Here is a 15,437-nt window from a genome sequence, read left to right as displayed (position 1 = left end):
CCGCCCGCAGAACTGCTGCTCACTGGATGTTTTTTGTTTTTCACACCATTCTCTGCAAAATCCCAAGAGGTTAGCAGTTGAGATGTTGAGCAGTCTGAGATGCTCGAACCACCCTGTCTGGTATTCCTAATCATTCCACGGTCAAAGGCACTTAGATCATATTTATTCCCCATTCTAATGGTTGATGTGAACATTAGCTGAAGCTCCTGACCTGTATCTGCAAGATTTTATGCATTGGACTGCTGCCACACGATTGGCTAATTTGATAATCGCATGAATAAGTAGGTGTACAGGTGTTCCTAATAAAGTTCTTAGTGAGTGTATATTTGATATATATTATAGAAAACAAATAACTGCAGAGTCACCCAAACTTAATCCTGGAAGGCCAGAGATTACTAGGCTGCTCAACTCTGGTCCTGCGGGGCAGCAACACTGCCTACAGGCTGTATTTCCTGCCAAATCCATACCTATCTGGTTCAGATAATCATTCTGGACTGAGTGAATCAATTTAGACACCCCTCTGGGTTTTAACACTGCAGTGCTGACTCTCCCTGCATTATAACATTCCCATAGTGGAGTACCACTGTATTATGGCAATTCCACCTTCTTCTGTCAACTCAATACATCCTCCCAAGCATCTGTTCTTTATCATAGGTCAACGGCCATGGCTGTGCTAACATGAAAACAAGCACATCACTTTGCTGGCAAGGGTTATAGCAGAAGGTTCCGGCTATACATTAAAACAGTGCTTTTATAGCATCTTAGATCAGTGTTTCTCAACTCCAGTCTTCATGGGCCACTTGCCAGAAGGTTTTTGTTGTAACCAGGAACTCACACAACTGATTTAATGACTGAACCAATAATGCCCTTGATTAGTTAAATCAGGTGTGTGAGTTCCTGGTTACAACTTCTGGCAAGTAAGTCCCAAGGACTGGAGTTGAGAAACACTGTCTTAGATTAGTTGGATGGAGGTATCAAAGGATAAAAAAAACAACTGATGACTAATCAACAAGATCAGAATCTAGACCAGGGGTAGGCAACCCTGGTCCCGGAGTGCCAGTGACGTTTCTGGTTTTTGTTCCATCTGAGCTTGATCACAATGGATGATTAAAAGTCTGAGGCTGAATATTCTGAATGGTGAAACGCTGAGGGCCTCCAGTCCATGGTCACCAGCATTCATCAACCCTGCACTCAAAAAATTGTGCCGGTAGTAACCCTGTGATTCCATAGCAGGACCTTATCTGGGGTCCTGCTTATAAAAATTAGGTTGGTTGTTTTTACACCTATGAGAGAGGTTTCCATAAAGAACTAAAAATGGCTCCCCTATGGAATCAAGCAAAATAATACTTTCAGAACTCTTTTTTCTTAGAGTATGATTCATTAAAATGAATACTGTGTGTCAGGGATGTCAAACTCCAGTCCTGGAGGGCTGCAGGGTCTGCTTGTTTTTGGTGTTTCAGCAAGAGAGATGAATTTTAAAGTCTTTCATTGGGTAAAGAGTCCACGCACCTTGTTCTCAAGGCCTTAATAGGCTGCTGATTGAAAAGAAACCATAAAAACCAGCAGACACTGTGTAGTTATAGTTTTGGATGGAGCAAAAACCAGGACTGATTCCAGCACTCCAGGACCTGGGTTGCCTACCCCTGATCTAGAACGGTGATCACCACAACTAAGACTAAGAATTGATGAAATACTGTACTACAGTATAAATATGAGACAGACATTCATCCAGGCAGACGTCTGCAGGCAGGGCTCTGGGGCCTCCTAAAATTGATTCAGTTGTATGATTCAGATTCTGAACCTGCGATGGCCTGAATTTTCACATCCTTCCTTCAGTCTGGCTTTAGTTGTCATTCAACTACAAGTCCATTATATAAGCACGCAAGGAGGCACCATTTTAGCATACTGTATTGTTTTCAAGTTCAATATATATATATTATTATTTACACATTATCTATGGAGGATGAGCATTCCAGATACATGCCAGGCTAGTGCTCATCTCATATTACTGCCAGAAGCAAAGTCATAATCCGCCATCCATGCTTTTGCTCCCTTCTGCTGATGCAGGCAGTATGAGACACTTTTGTCTCTGCCAATTTTCTCAAGCAGAGCTGGAGCTGATCCAATGTCCCTCCATCCCTGGCATGGAACTGTAGAGCATTATGGTCCTCACAGGCCACTGTAGCTGCACAAATCACAGCACAAACAGCAGCTTTAGCGCAACACAAATTTTGTTTCGATGGGTGGTCCACTCACACTTGCAAATACAACAACTACAATATATTTACTGTTTATTTGTATGTGTGGGCATGCTCGTTTGCAACACATATGAACTTTTTTCGGTTTTAATGGTCCCTGTATGGCAAAAGGCTAAAGCACTGCTTCAAAGCAGAATCACCGAGTAGCCTGCTTACATTTGACATATTGCCCATTTGATATTTCCCGAAACAATTCAGGTTAATGGTGCTTTTCAGTTTGCTCTGCTTTTGCAAATCACAGCACACCGGAATGCGGAATAGGTAGATTTTTCCATGCCTTCAAGCTAATTTGAACTTGGGTGGGGGGTTATTTCACATTGTTGGCAACAGCTGTTGTTTTACATAATCACCAGGTCTCTATTCCCTGACACATTGCTGATTACATAATGGTTATACACCACATTTTAGCCTCCCAGTGTGTATGACTGGTTTAAGTAACTAGCCTTCTACAGCACGGTGAGACTGGAAAATCCCATTGTTGCAGGTTCATGCACACCTGCCTACTTCAGCAAGAGAGCTACAATTGAGTTGCACATACCAGTAGTTACGGTAAGTAGTTACAATCAGCCGCGCACGCATTATTATTGTATGTGGGTGATTGTAAGTAGTTACAATCACCCACATATAGTCACCTACTGTAAAGAATATGCACAAACCATTTGTTTCCATCATAAATAGAAACCCAGCTTATAATTAAATGTGTATTTGGCTACAAGTAAACATTATGACAATAACATTCTCCAAACAGCCATTGAAAATGTAGAAATAGTGCCTGTCTGTATTGGACCATCTTGAGATTGCCCTTCCAGTTTACAAGTATCACACATTAAGGGGAATGTGGATTGTCATGGCATGATTTAGCAATGGTCCTGCAAGTTATCAAGGTAGCTAGATCAATATATCTCTGTTTCTACTTTTCATTGAAATGAAGTACTTTCTCCTTGAAGCTTGCAATGCTACCAATGTCTGTATAAATATTATGATCAATAAACAACACAAAAATGCTAGACACCGAAACAGGATTCATTGTTTTGTTGTGGTTCAAGTCTGGGTCATCACCCTTTGTAATCATTAAAAGATAAAAATAAAAAATCAAGACCACAGAATAAGTTTCCAGAATGTAGTTTATTTTCCCCCAGCATTTAGCCTCTTTTTTCTGCACGGAGGGCATTCAGGAAATGAAAGAGTCCTCTTGTCCATGATCAATAATTCCTTGGAAACAGTCCCTGGCAGATATGTACAGGGACTGGTCACTATTTCCTGTGGAGTCTAGAAGGCTGCTGCTTGTGGCATTTTGGAAAGGCTGCAGGGACTGCTGGCTTTGAGCCTTCCCTTCAAACCATTTTACCAAGGCATTTAAAAAACTGCCGATCTGCAGCACTGGGGGAAAAAGGGTACTTTTCTGACTGCAACTTGCTAATTAAGTTAAGTTCAATTCCTTAAACTCATTCACCTGCGACCCCAAATAATCAGCCAGAGTACTCCAATCAACAACTAGGTCAGCTGTGTTCAAGCAATGCACGCCTGTTAGACATAAAGGAGAATATTACCACTGTCTACTCCGGATGTTTGCTATATCTTGCATTAGTGCACAAATTTTCCACTTGCCTAATACCAAAATGAATGGATGTACAGTCCACTCTAAGGAAGTCAGTGACTCATTTGCGACATTAGAAATAGTCTGTAATGTTTTCCTTTATAAGGTTTAAGGAACTGGTATATTCATCATATACTGTACCAGCAAAATGTCTTTATGAGTCACAGAGCAGACTGGAAGTGTGAACAGCAAAGCTCCAGATGCTAAGCCTTTGTGAGAGACCTGTGATTTAGTCATTGCCAAAGCTGTAGGTGATCCTAATTCTAATTCTGAAGGCTCTGGAATTAAAAGCAGGTTTCGCAGTGGAGAATATATTTAGCTAATAAAGTCACTGCAGGAAACTCCAAACATGCCATTGAGCCTACATCCTCAATATTGACTACAGTATACAACACATAATCTATAATTAAATTCTGTTTAAAATATACCCTGCCAAAGTAACACACGTCTCATAATCATTTTTAGCCCTAATTTGTATTTTACTGCCCTCTGAGTAATTGTGTCTTGCTCCATGGGACTCTACATTAGTCAGCAGTGGCAGTTTGGCACAGTCAGGATTTTGCCTGTGCTACAGAGCAGCATTTTAGCTTAATTTTGCCACCGTGGATGCTGAGAGCTACTCTCAAACTGAGACTGTATGCGTAAAACAAATCTACTGCAATATTGGTTAGCCTCATATGAATGTCACTTCCTCATTCACATTGAAGGGATGAGTTGGCCAGCATTTGAGCTGTAATCGGAGAGAAATAATGTACGGTTCAGCTACTGGATTGATCCCTCAACAGGATCACAGAACTACTCTACAGTCTCCATTTTCCTCCCCATGATGCACCTTGAAGCTAATACCATCAACGGCTGACTCATGTGCTGCTAGGCCCTTGAATCATGTGCCACCTTTGGCTGCACCTGTTCTCCCCAGTGCTGATTCGGGCCTAATCTCCACTCCCAGGGGACTATGAGTGGCCATGCCCAACCACCCATCTCACCTCCACACCTATAGTTCCCTCTTATAACACAATGCCATGTTTTTCCACCCCTGCGCCCTTGGCTACAAGCGATCTACAAACACCTCATCCACTGTAGCTATGCCACCCTGGGATATTATTCTGACAGATACTGTAGTTGAAGTTAAGCAGGGATGGGTTTGGTTACCTCTCAGCAGGATTTCAAATCTTATGAACATTCATGAAGCATGAACAATACTTGTTCAACAAAACTAGTATGCCCTTTAGTGTAATATAGCATGAGAAGCATTTGTTACCAAGCAGAACCTGTTGTAAAAATGTTTCAGCTTCAACAGCTAGAAGTTCAGTGTTAAGAATACCAAGCTGACCAGGTAAAATTTCTCATCCAAGATATGGCCAATTGGCCAATATGGTGGTTGTGTCCCCATGCTTGGACAGTGGCATTGCATTTTCTCACTGGTCCTGATGAAAAACCCTCAACAATTAAATCAATTTATTACTATTAATGACTCACCAACACCACTTCCAGGTAGTCAACGGAATATATGGCTAAATCAAAGTTTTCAATGACTGTATAGTCATTTAACATCCAGTGGCACTTATCACAAAGAGGAGGATAAAAGGTTCCCTGGTATCTGAGTTCTCTCAGTTGACACATTAATCATTCTCCAGTTTAACTGGTGAAATAGTCTCTCCCTGTCCATCGCAGCTCTTGTATTAAAGTAATGGCAAATGGTAAGATTTGCCTGCTTGGCCTGCCATTGGCATGCTTATGCTTATGGGTCAGGGTGACAGCAGAACCGTGCACACTTTATGGGCGATCTATCAAGAAACCATGAGGTTAACAAACCATCCCATAACAGATGGGCACTACAGAATGAGACAGCACACAAACTCCTAAACCGTAGCAAAACCCAGCTACCAACAAAGAGTGTGGATGAGAATGAAATGCAAAGGCTTTAATTAAACTGAAAATGTAACTTATTTCCACAAACAGGACATGGTGTCAGGTTTAGTTAGGGACAGGGTAGAAGCTCAGTTGGGATTATTCACACAGACACTGAGCCTTACCAATGTACAGTTGATGGGCCAAGGAAGAGTTACATCATCATGGGAGGTAAATCAGCTCATCGGGGACAATTGGGGTCCTCTGCGTATCTAAGGAGGTGTGGATCCATTTTGGGTTGGAAACCATACAGTAGGTACATAACGCTAGGTTTGTATGCAGAATTCATGCGTACCAAATTAGTAATAATGCATAACATATGCACACAAACAAATGTTAGAGGTGACACTATACCATTGCACTGCACGCATTGTAAACTCAAACAGGATTTCTCAGGCTGGAAACCCTAGCTTCTCGTCCTGCATATTTTATCCAAAGCGCTTTAGAATTGATGCTTCTCATTCACCCATTCACACACTCACACACCAATGGCGACAGTATATATTCGGCTGCCATGCAAGGCACCAATCAGCTCGTCGGGAGCAATGGGAGGTCCCCTGAGCGTCTAAGTGGGCGTGGGTCGATTTCGTGTGGCTTTGAAAATGAACTTCCCGAGATGAGCTGGAAGGAGACAGACGCCTGGAGGCTCCAGACTCCCCGCAGGGTTTCAGATTAAAACACCCCCTCCCCCCGTTTGGACCAGAGGCCTTGGAGCCACGAGCATTGGGCTCAGATCCGCGACGACCCTGCTAGCAGTGATGCGGCCCCCGGCCGTACCCACCGCCGAGCCAACCAAGCCCCTCCACCCTTATCGCGCCATAGATCCCCTGTGCCGCACGTTGCCACAGCAACCAAACGCGTACTCGATGCAGGAACCAGATCGACGGCCAGATTAAACGCAAAAGCTGTGATTATGTTCTGTGGCCAAACCGAAATTACTGCTTGTGCCACGTAGCAGATCACAGTTGACCTCCTCTGTAGGGGCTGGTTGACATGACCGCAGATCAGATCAGATCAGTAGACATGCTTCACGCTGGGCTGTTAACCTTTTATTATGTGACAACATGCTGTTGGCATGCAGTAAGCAGAAGCGTGCTGTTTACTCTGCGATCGGCAATAGCCAAGTCTCACTGGAAACCATACAGTAGGTAGGTAACGGTAGGTTTTTGAGGCAGTATTCATCAAAAATTTGCAAACTATTAATAATGCATAACATATGCGCACAAATACGCACTATACAATTGCACAGCACGCGCTGTCAACTCATACAGGATTTCTCAGGCTGGAAACCCTAGCTTCTCGTCCTGAATATAAAATTCAGTGACATTTGCGAATGTTGACCTGAAAAATTCACAAAATGTTATTTGTACAGCGCTTGTGACAGAGTCTCTGTATTGCAATCTAAAGGCAGTTACAGCTTCCTTCCCAGTTGTGAATTTTAAGTGGGAGAAAAATACAGAGACATGCATCACTCTGGAAAATGTTGGTGTCATGAATTTAGATGGCACAATGCATGTGGTGGGTGGGTGGTGGTGGTAAGGTGAAAACAGTAAATCAGGCTTTGGAACTGAGCAGACGAGACGTGATCAGTTCTGTCAGGCTGCAACGGTATGAATGAATCCAAATGTGAAGAAAAACCAAGCATCTTTAATGAAAACAAACAAATAGATATGCCATTTTTGTTAAACCGATGCAGCATCCTTGAAGCAGACATTTTAATGCTGAATGAAAATATATGTTAAATGGACTGCATTTATGTATATAGCGCATTTATCCAAAGTGCTTTACAATTAAGGCCTTTCATTCACACCCTCACCAACAGTGATAGGCTGCTATGCAAGGCATCGACCAGTTTGTTGGGAGCGCTTGGTGGTTGGGTCTCACTCAGGAACACTTTGACAAACCTGGGGTGGGGGATTGAAGCGGCAACCTTCTGACTGGCAGACGATCGCTCTTACAAACTGAGCTAATGTGGCCCCAACATTCAGCATATGATAATGACAGGTTACAGAACTGGGGCGTGATCTCTCACTGTGCGATATGTACCTGTGCCTCCCAATAGGATGCCACATTATGCTACACACGGCCAACATTATTTCCTGCATACACTTTCCACACACCAGGTGCTACAGTACAAATTCAGCTGACATTCATTCATTTCAGTGGGTCACAGCCTAAACTAAACTGAGGAGACACTCCCTCAAGTGTCCTGCTGGAGAACATGAAGACAGGATATGACTCCCAGCAAACTCAGAGGCTGTGCCAATTACGGTATCTTGTTATGAGAGAATTTGCACAAACCGTTTTGAATGTCATGATTTACTTTTGCCCCATGTTACTTTTTTATGTTTATCGTCCAGTGTACTATATTCTTGTGTACATTTTGCTAATGAGTATTTTTTAGAAAATGTACTTTAGGGTGCATCACTACCTTTAAACCCAACAGCCCTGAGTTTTCATATGAATGGTTAGGAGGAATGTTCTTCATATATGTACCCATATGGAAAATGACCACACTGTAGAACACCAGCAGCCTCTACGAGGCTAGCTCATACACCAGACCCTGAAACCAAACACTTTCTCCGGGGTTTCATCATAGCAACTGATGAACTGCATTCTCCCCACTGTCCCCCAAACAGTCAGGAAGTGCACAGCTGCCCTGAGTAGCTAAACAGCAACCATTGTTCACACTAACTTTTGGGCCTTCACTCTGTCTGTCTGTCAATCACACCTTCTGTCTATCAGTCTGTTGGACCCTCCTGGGCGTGGTTCAGCCAGGCAGACAGCAGGGGGGGTTGGCTTGTGTCCACCAGGCAGTCTCCTGAACCCGTTCCAACAGCACTCACTGTGAGGAGATTCTTGCTTACCGGGATCCACACATCACCCAAAACTTCAAGCAAGAAATCCTCTGCTGGTTTGCCTGCCAGCGCTCAACCTTCAAGCCCTGCCCTATTTAAGACCCCTTCCCAACAGCCAGTGACCCATGGCCTTCCAATAATATACTTCAAACGTGAGGTCGCTTAGAGACCAAGACCTCACTCTGTGTAATTCAGCACATGGATGTTGCCATTTTGCAACCCACTTTTACTGGACAAATTATGCACTGTTACTCTAACCGCAATCATGTTACCTTCTGCATATGCTATATCCACACATTATATTATGAATTCCGCTTATTTTCTTATACTTTAGGGAAACAAAATCACAAGACCATGTTAGCTTTTATTTTTTTATCCAAGCAGCAGGCTTGTCTGGAGAGATGACAAACGATAGCATTTGTTTTGACCGTAATAAATGGTCCAAAAACTGTTCAAGCAAATGGCTATGCTGTCAGTGACACTGTTGACCGTAGTACAGATGAGAGCATCATTCATACAAACCCTGACAATCTTAACAGTCGCAATATGCTGCATAAAGCACAACCCAAGCATAACCAGGAAATTACACATTTAATGAACCGGTGAAATCAGAAGGAAACTGAGTAATCCCAGCCAGCAGAACGATCCCAGCTGAGGGAAAACGTGCGAGCCCTCCCGTTCAGCACTGGAGTCGAGCCGTAGCTCCTTTCCACCGAATGGAAGACGGCTCATTTCCATCAGCCTCTCCTCCCAGGGCCCCCGCCACAGCCCGGCGCGTGCCGTCTGTTTTCGCCCGGGCGGCCTGTCTGATCCGGCCGCCAGACGCACGCAGCTGCGTCCTGACCCACGCCCCATCACCGTGGAAACACACCCAGCCGGGACGTGAGCGCGATAGCGGAATGAATGGAGATAATCCTCAAAGATGGGGCGGATGGGTGGATGTAAGGGGGGAGGGGGGGGGGGGTCGACAGAGAGGAAATTAGCTGCGCCATTGTGTTTACATACACGGGGCCGTTTAGGAGCACTGCCTGTTTTTAGTGGGGTGACACGCGAGTTGCAGGAATTCATGCGCTCCTAATAGGTGCGCCGCTGATGGAATTAGGAGGGGCGTGGGGGAGCCGGCGAGATGGGAGGGAGAGAGAAAGAGAGAGAGAGAGAGAAGGGGGGGAGGGAGGGAGGAGAGAACGGCTTACCTTCCATCATGGTTGCAGATTTGCATTCCTCAATCTCCTAGGAGCCTGGAAACAGTAGCCGGGGGTAACGGAAGACCCTAGCAACGAGGCGGCGCTGAGATGGAGCTCCGTGTGCGTCCCGCGGGCGTTGAACATCGACCTTGGCCCTCCCCCGAAACGCAGAGCCGCACGAACGCTCGCTAGGCACCGACGTCCTGGCACGCGCGCACACGCACACGCACGAGACCCACCGTCCCAGGGCTCCTGGCCGCAGAGGCGCTGGGCGAGGCAGAGCCGCGGTCTTAGTCCAGGAAGGCAAACTCGACAATAACCTCCATGACTGAAGGATGCTGTGAGAGGGACAGAAGCAAAGAGGAGAGAGAGAGTGACAGAGAGAGAGAGAGAGAGAGAGAGAGGGGGAGAGAGAGAGAAAGATGAGGGCGAGAGAGAGAGAGGAGGGATGGGGAGGGGAGGGGGATGCATGCAGATGTCATACCCGGGCTGAGCCAATCGCTGAAGCTCTGAGCCGCGTCACGTGACTTCTGATTTCAGCCTGCATCTCCTAACGCCACAGCCCTCCGGAGCACTAGACAACTGTACCCCCCTCCCCGCTCGCGCACAAACACAAGCTGATACACGCTGATACACGCAAGCCCCTCCCCTCCACGCTCTGATACACGGCGTAACCTGGGGAGCATCTGCTGTGTGCGGCCCAGCAGGGCTGTGACCCCCGACGGAGAGGGGATGGATCAGATTAAAGGCCCGCATGCGTAATTTCCACGTTTGTGAGCTTTTCCTATCATCCCGGAGCCTCCGATTTGCATATCGTACTGATTCGAGTGAAACAATTGCAGTTTCGGTAGAAGTGTGCACATTTCAGGGTCTAAGCGCTAGTTTTCAGAGCCGTTCGTACAATTACTTGTGCGTAATTATCGGATGACGTTGCTAAATGTTAGCATGGAGAGCTGACCGCAGGAGGTGGAGTAGTAGGGGGAATTGGGCTCTGGGCGCAGGATTAGGGACTTAAAAAAAAAACCTACGTCATCGCTCTTTGTGCTTTGTGGGTGTTTTTGATACTAGGCAGAGAACGCTGATGCGTGCAGGTCTTTAACTGCTGGCTCACTGCCTCGGTAACTGTGCCGCCAAAAAGGCAGGTTGTAGCCCAGTCCGTGGGGGGCGGATGGGGAGGAGCAGTGCAGGAAGGGGGACAGAGGAGGCGCAGGGATGGAGGGCAGAGGAGGTGTACCGTGCTGTACCGTGCTGTTGCTCCTCCTGTCCTACTTATTATTCGTCTGTTTTCTGCTGAATCCTGAATCCAAGACTCTAACTTAATTCACTCCAACACTGGCAATGACCTGTGAACTGCAGGCTGGCTGACCAATGCTCTACTGTGTGTGTGTACAGGTGAGTGTGTGTGCGTGTGTGTGTGTGTGAGTGCATGTACATGCAATTCCATGAGGGTATGGCTTCATATATGTGCACAAGTAAGTGTTACTGTGTGTTATTATTTGTGTCTTTCTGTGTGTTTGTGTGTGTGTGTGTGTGTGTGTGTGTCTGTGTGTGTGTGTGTGGTTTTTTGTGTGTGGAGCTCAGCCCATATTCCAATACCTCTCCCTTCCTGTCACTCTGGGTAATAATTGACGGTTTTCGAGCCACGGTGGCAAATTCCGCAACAGATCGAAAGCAAGAGCCTTTCTTCGCTCCAGCCTTCTGTAAAAGTGGCAGAAAGATTGGGACATTACAAGAGGGAGGAAGAGAGAGAGGGAAGGGAGGCAAATTACAGTAGACAGAATGAGGGAGAGAAATACTTTTTCAATACTGAAAATCTCATATTTGATTAGCCTACAGCCTTCATCAATAAATGTACACTCACTGAGCACTTTATTAGGTAGACCTGTACACCAGCTTGTTAATGCTGATATTTAATCAGCCAATCATGTGGCGGCAACTAAATGCATAAAATCATGCAGCCATGGTCAAGAGGTCCAACTGTTTTTCAGACAAAGAAATGTGATCGAAGTGACTTTGACTGGGGAACGATTGTTGATGCCAGACAGGGTGGTTTGAATATCTCATAAACTGCTGATCACCTGGGATTTTCATGCATAACAGTCTCTAGAGCTTGTAGAGAATGGTGGGAAAAACAAAAAACATCCAGTGAACAGAAGGCCAGACTGGTCAAAGCAGACAGGAAGGTGACAGTAACACAAAAAACCACACATTACAACAGTGGTATGCATAAGAACATCTCTGAACACAGTCAAACCTTTAAGTGGATAGGCTACAGCAGCAGAAGACTTAATAAGTATATAAAATATATACACTGAGCACTTGATTAAGTATTAGGCTGATAGTCCTCTATCCAATAAAACCCTTCTGAAAGTCTTAGGGCTGAAACATCAGACTCCTGACCAGACCACAGCTGTAAGTGACATCTACACTGCTGCTGACCTGATCAAGGGTCTTATACACTCAAAGTGAAAATGTTCAGTTTAGACTTGCGCTTCCTTGCTTTCGAAGGAGAAAACAGGGAAAATGAGTTAAGTGAGTTTAGCCTACTATATTTCATATTGTGGCTGATTTCATTCAATGGTTGGATCTGTGTATTTTCAAAATCACCCCAGCACTCAGAGATCAGATACACTTGGTCAGTGGATTTTTTGTTTCCTGCCTAGACAAAAATGAATCGGCTCTTTGCAAAAAATCTGCTGTTGTAAATTCTCTACTGGTGCTGGAGGGAACAGAAACACACAACAGTATTTGTTTAACCGCTTTTTTTTTTCCACACAGCATGCCGAAAGAAAATAGACCTGAATGGTGAAGCTATGCGACAGCACTGCTGTCGATCCTAACTCACGTTGCTCTGTGTGTACTTCTGCATGACCTCATCAACTGCCATTTTGTCAGATCACTTTCACTACGCCTCAGACAGGCACAGCACGTGTTCCGTTCACACCTTGTCGTATGCAGCGTAGCCTTGCTGAAAGACAAATCTCTTCAATGCGTGTGACAGTGTAAACAGAGCTGGTTAAGTATAGCAAAGCCTATCCCTGATGCTTGGAATACGAGCTGAAAATCAAAAAATAGAAAGCAGGAAAGGAATTGACAGTATGCAGACGGTCTCTGTGGATGAAATACGGTAACTGTAAATTAAATCTCAAGCAACCCACCGCTACAGTCAGCCTAAGCCATTCATGAATGGATATGTGGGCTCTGTGCTCATTCTGAGAAAATAGCTTAAGGATTAAACCCTAAGGTTGTTGCTTTTGGCATCTTGGGTTGTTGACTGGTTTGAGCAGCCTACGGCTTTGCTCATTGCTACATATGCTATTAATAAATGCTGTAATGGTTGTGGTTTTACATATTTCGCAGGAAGAAGGAAAATGGCTCTGTAATTTGACATAGGTGAATCATGAAGTACATGTAAAGAGCAGTCACATTACCATTTGCTGCAACAAGACTGACCCCTTGTGGCGAAATGGAAAAGCACCATGCAGACATGGCAGCTGGGATAAAGAATAAACACAAAACCCTTTGAGGTTTGTTTCTCAAATGAATCATTTTAGTCTCTACAGAAGTTGAGAAAACTGAATGCTAAGCGTGGAAATACAGTATATGCAGTCTCCTATTCACATATTAGAAATAATTATGCTTATTAACTAAAATTATAACATCAGCAAATGTTTTACTAGAAGAAAATAACTTGGCTCAGAAGTTTTTTACAACAATAAGGTGTTCTAAAATGATTACTTGCAAACTTTCAACATAGTACAACCTCAGTAGACCAGAAGCTTTTTTGTAATGAGTCAGAGAACCTCGTACATATCACAGAAATACTTAGACATGAAAAGACATCAGTATAGATCTCTTGCCAGTGTGCAAGGGACATTGCTCCAACAACTTTCCAATCTCACAAACATGAGAAATACATTGCAGGCAATTCGCAGATGTACTTATCCAGTACAACCTGCACAGCCTTAGCATTTTTATATCCATGGTTTAAGTCTGTGTGGAGTTTGCATGTTCTCCCCATGTCTGTGTGGATTTCCTCCAGGTACTCTGGTTTCCTCCCACAGTCCAAAGACATGCAGGTTAGGGACTACAGATGAACATTAGCTCATTAGCTAATGCTGGCACATTTACACTGATGTGGAAACTGAAAATGCAGATTAATGTGCACTTTCCCTATCAAATTTTAAGTATAGCTGGATATACTGAAGCGATTCAGATGCCTTGCACAAGGGCACAGCTGCAGTGTCCTATCTGGAAAGGTTCCAGGTCAGATGACACAGTGGTCATATGGTATATGGCGAAAGCACACAGAAATTCTTGAACCATATTATTTTGTCCTGTATTAGACATTATCAAATATAACAGATAACCTTTGTACAAGTAGTTGTAACATATGCTTGTCTCATCTATCATGGTTATTTTATGTATGATGATAATGCATTTATGTGGCTGGAAGCCATTTCGCAAACAAAAGAAAAGAAAATTGGCCAAGATATTTGCGTGAATACACTAGCAATACTAGGTATAAATGTTTACTACTTTGACTGGCCATTATTAATATTGAGGAACTCTTTTAGGTCATTGTCTAAATCCTAATCCAGTATTTGAAACGTTCAAGCGCCCAAATAAAACCAAATAATTTAAAAATGTAAAAATAAAGTTAGCGCACTCTATGCTTTCAACTTCACTACAGTCAGCTATATAAACAATTCCTTTTTAAAATAATGAACTGTGTTGACAGGTCATAAAAACAGGCTTTTCAGGACATTTTTTTGTTTTAATTTACCTCATTCACCATAAGAGCTGGACAAAACTGATACACTGTTGATGAATGCATAAGGTACCTTATCTTATTTTTTGCAATTCCCACTAGAATTCCACCTTTTGTCCAACAGAGGGTGCAATTGGATTTGATTTAAGCAATTGAGCATGCCAAACTACATTTGAGAAAATACAGCAAGCATTTGGGCTCATTATTATGCCACAAACTGCCAGCATTGCCAGAGTTGCCACTGTCTTCTTTAACATTAAAACACTATTTACTATGGTGGCTCTGAAGTTTAAAACCCAAAGACAAAAAAGAAATGCAAAAAAAAGTGGCTCTAAAGTGCAGAACATGGTATATACCTGTACGAAACAAAATCACAAACATAAGTAGGAGGAGACGCCTCTTGTTTTTGTGTTTTATTTTTGCATGTGCGCGCTTGGCACTTCAGAGGCACAAGTTCTTGTGTTTTTCTTTCTGTCTGTTTTGCACTTCAGAGCCACTGTAGTTTCAGGAAAAGTTCCAAATGTCAGGCCAAATGTTTCACACAGAAGAGTGAAGACTAATGAGTTCAGACTTCAGCTTCTGTGACTACTACAAAGATGTGCTCTTTGTGCTGAAAATCAACACTGTAATTAATTCTAGCAGACCTTACATTGTATATTGGTTAGAATTCTGATGAGGTAGTTTCTATAACCAGGGCAGAAATTGATTGTTAAAAAAAAGAGGATTGCTGGGATATGAGCAGTACTGTTGTCATCATCTGACAGGAGTTTGATGAGCACTCCTGAGCCTGCAGCTCTTAAGACCAAAAAGCAGTTATAAACTACAGCTGTTGACCAAATGCAGAACAGCTCCGGGTCA

General features: G+C 43.8%; 1 protein-coding gene across 1 annotated transcript in view; it reads right to left on the bottom strand.

The window, feature by feature from the left end:
* LOC133129550 (SH3-containing GRB2-like protein 3-interacting protein 1) overlaps window positions 1–9,956 on the bottom strand; it is a 41,724-nt gene extending 31,768 nt beyond the window's left edge. Inside the window, exon 1 of the mRNA XM_061243721.1 lies at window positions 9,818–9,956. Within this exon, the coding sequence (XP_061099705.1) occupies window positions 9,818–9,827 (10 nt within the window). The 5' untranslated portion in view covers window positions 9,828–9,956. The remainder of the gene's footprint in view (window positions 1–9,817) is intronic.
* Between the last annotated feature and the right edge of the window lie 5,481 nt (window positions 9,957–15,437).

Source organism: Conger conger, chromosome 5, assembly GCF_963514075.1.
Source record: "Conger conger chromosome 5, fConCon1.1, whole genome shotgun sequence".
NCBI classification, from domain to species: Eukaryota; Metazoa; Chordata; class Actinopteri; order Anguilliformes; family Congridae; genus Conger; species Conger conger.
The sequence above is the reverse complement of the archived record's forward strand: the minus strand, read 5'-3'. Positions and strand labels throughout refer to the sequence as shown.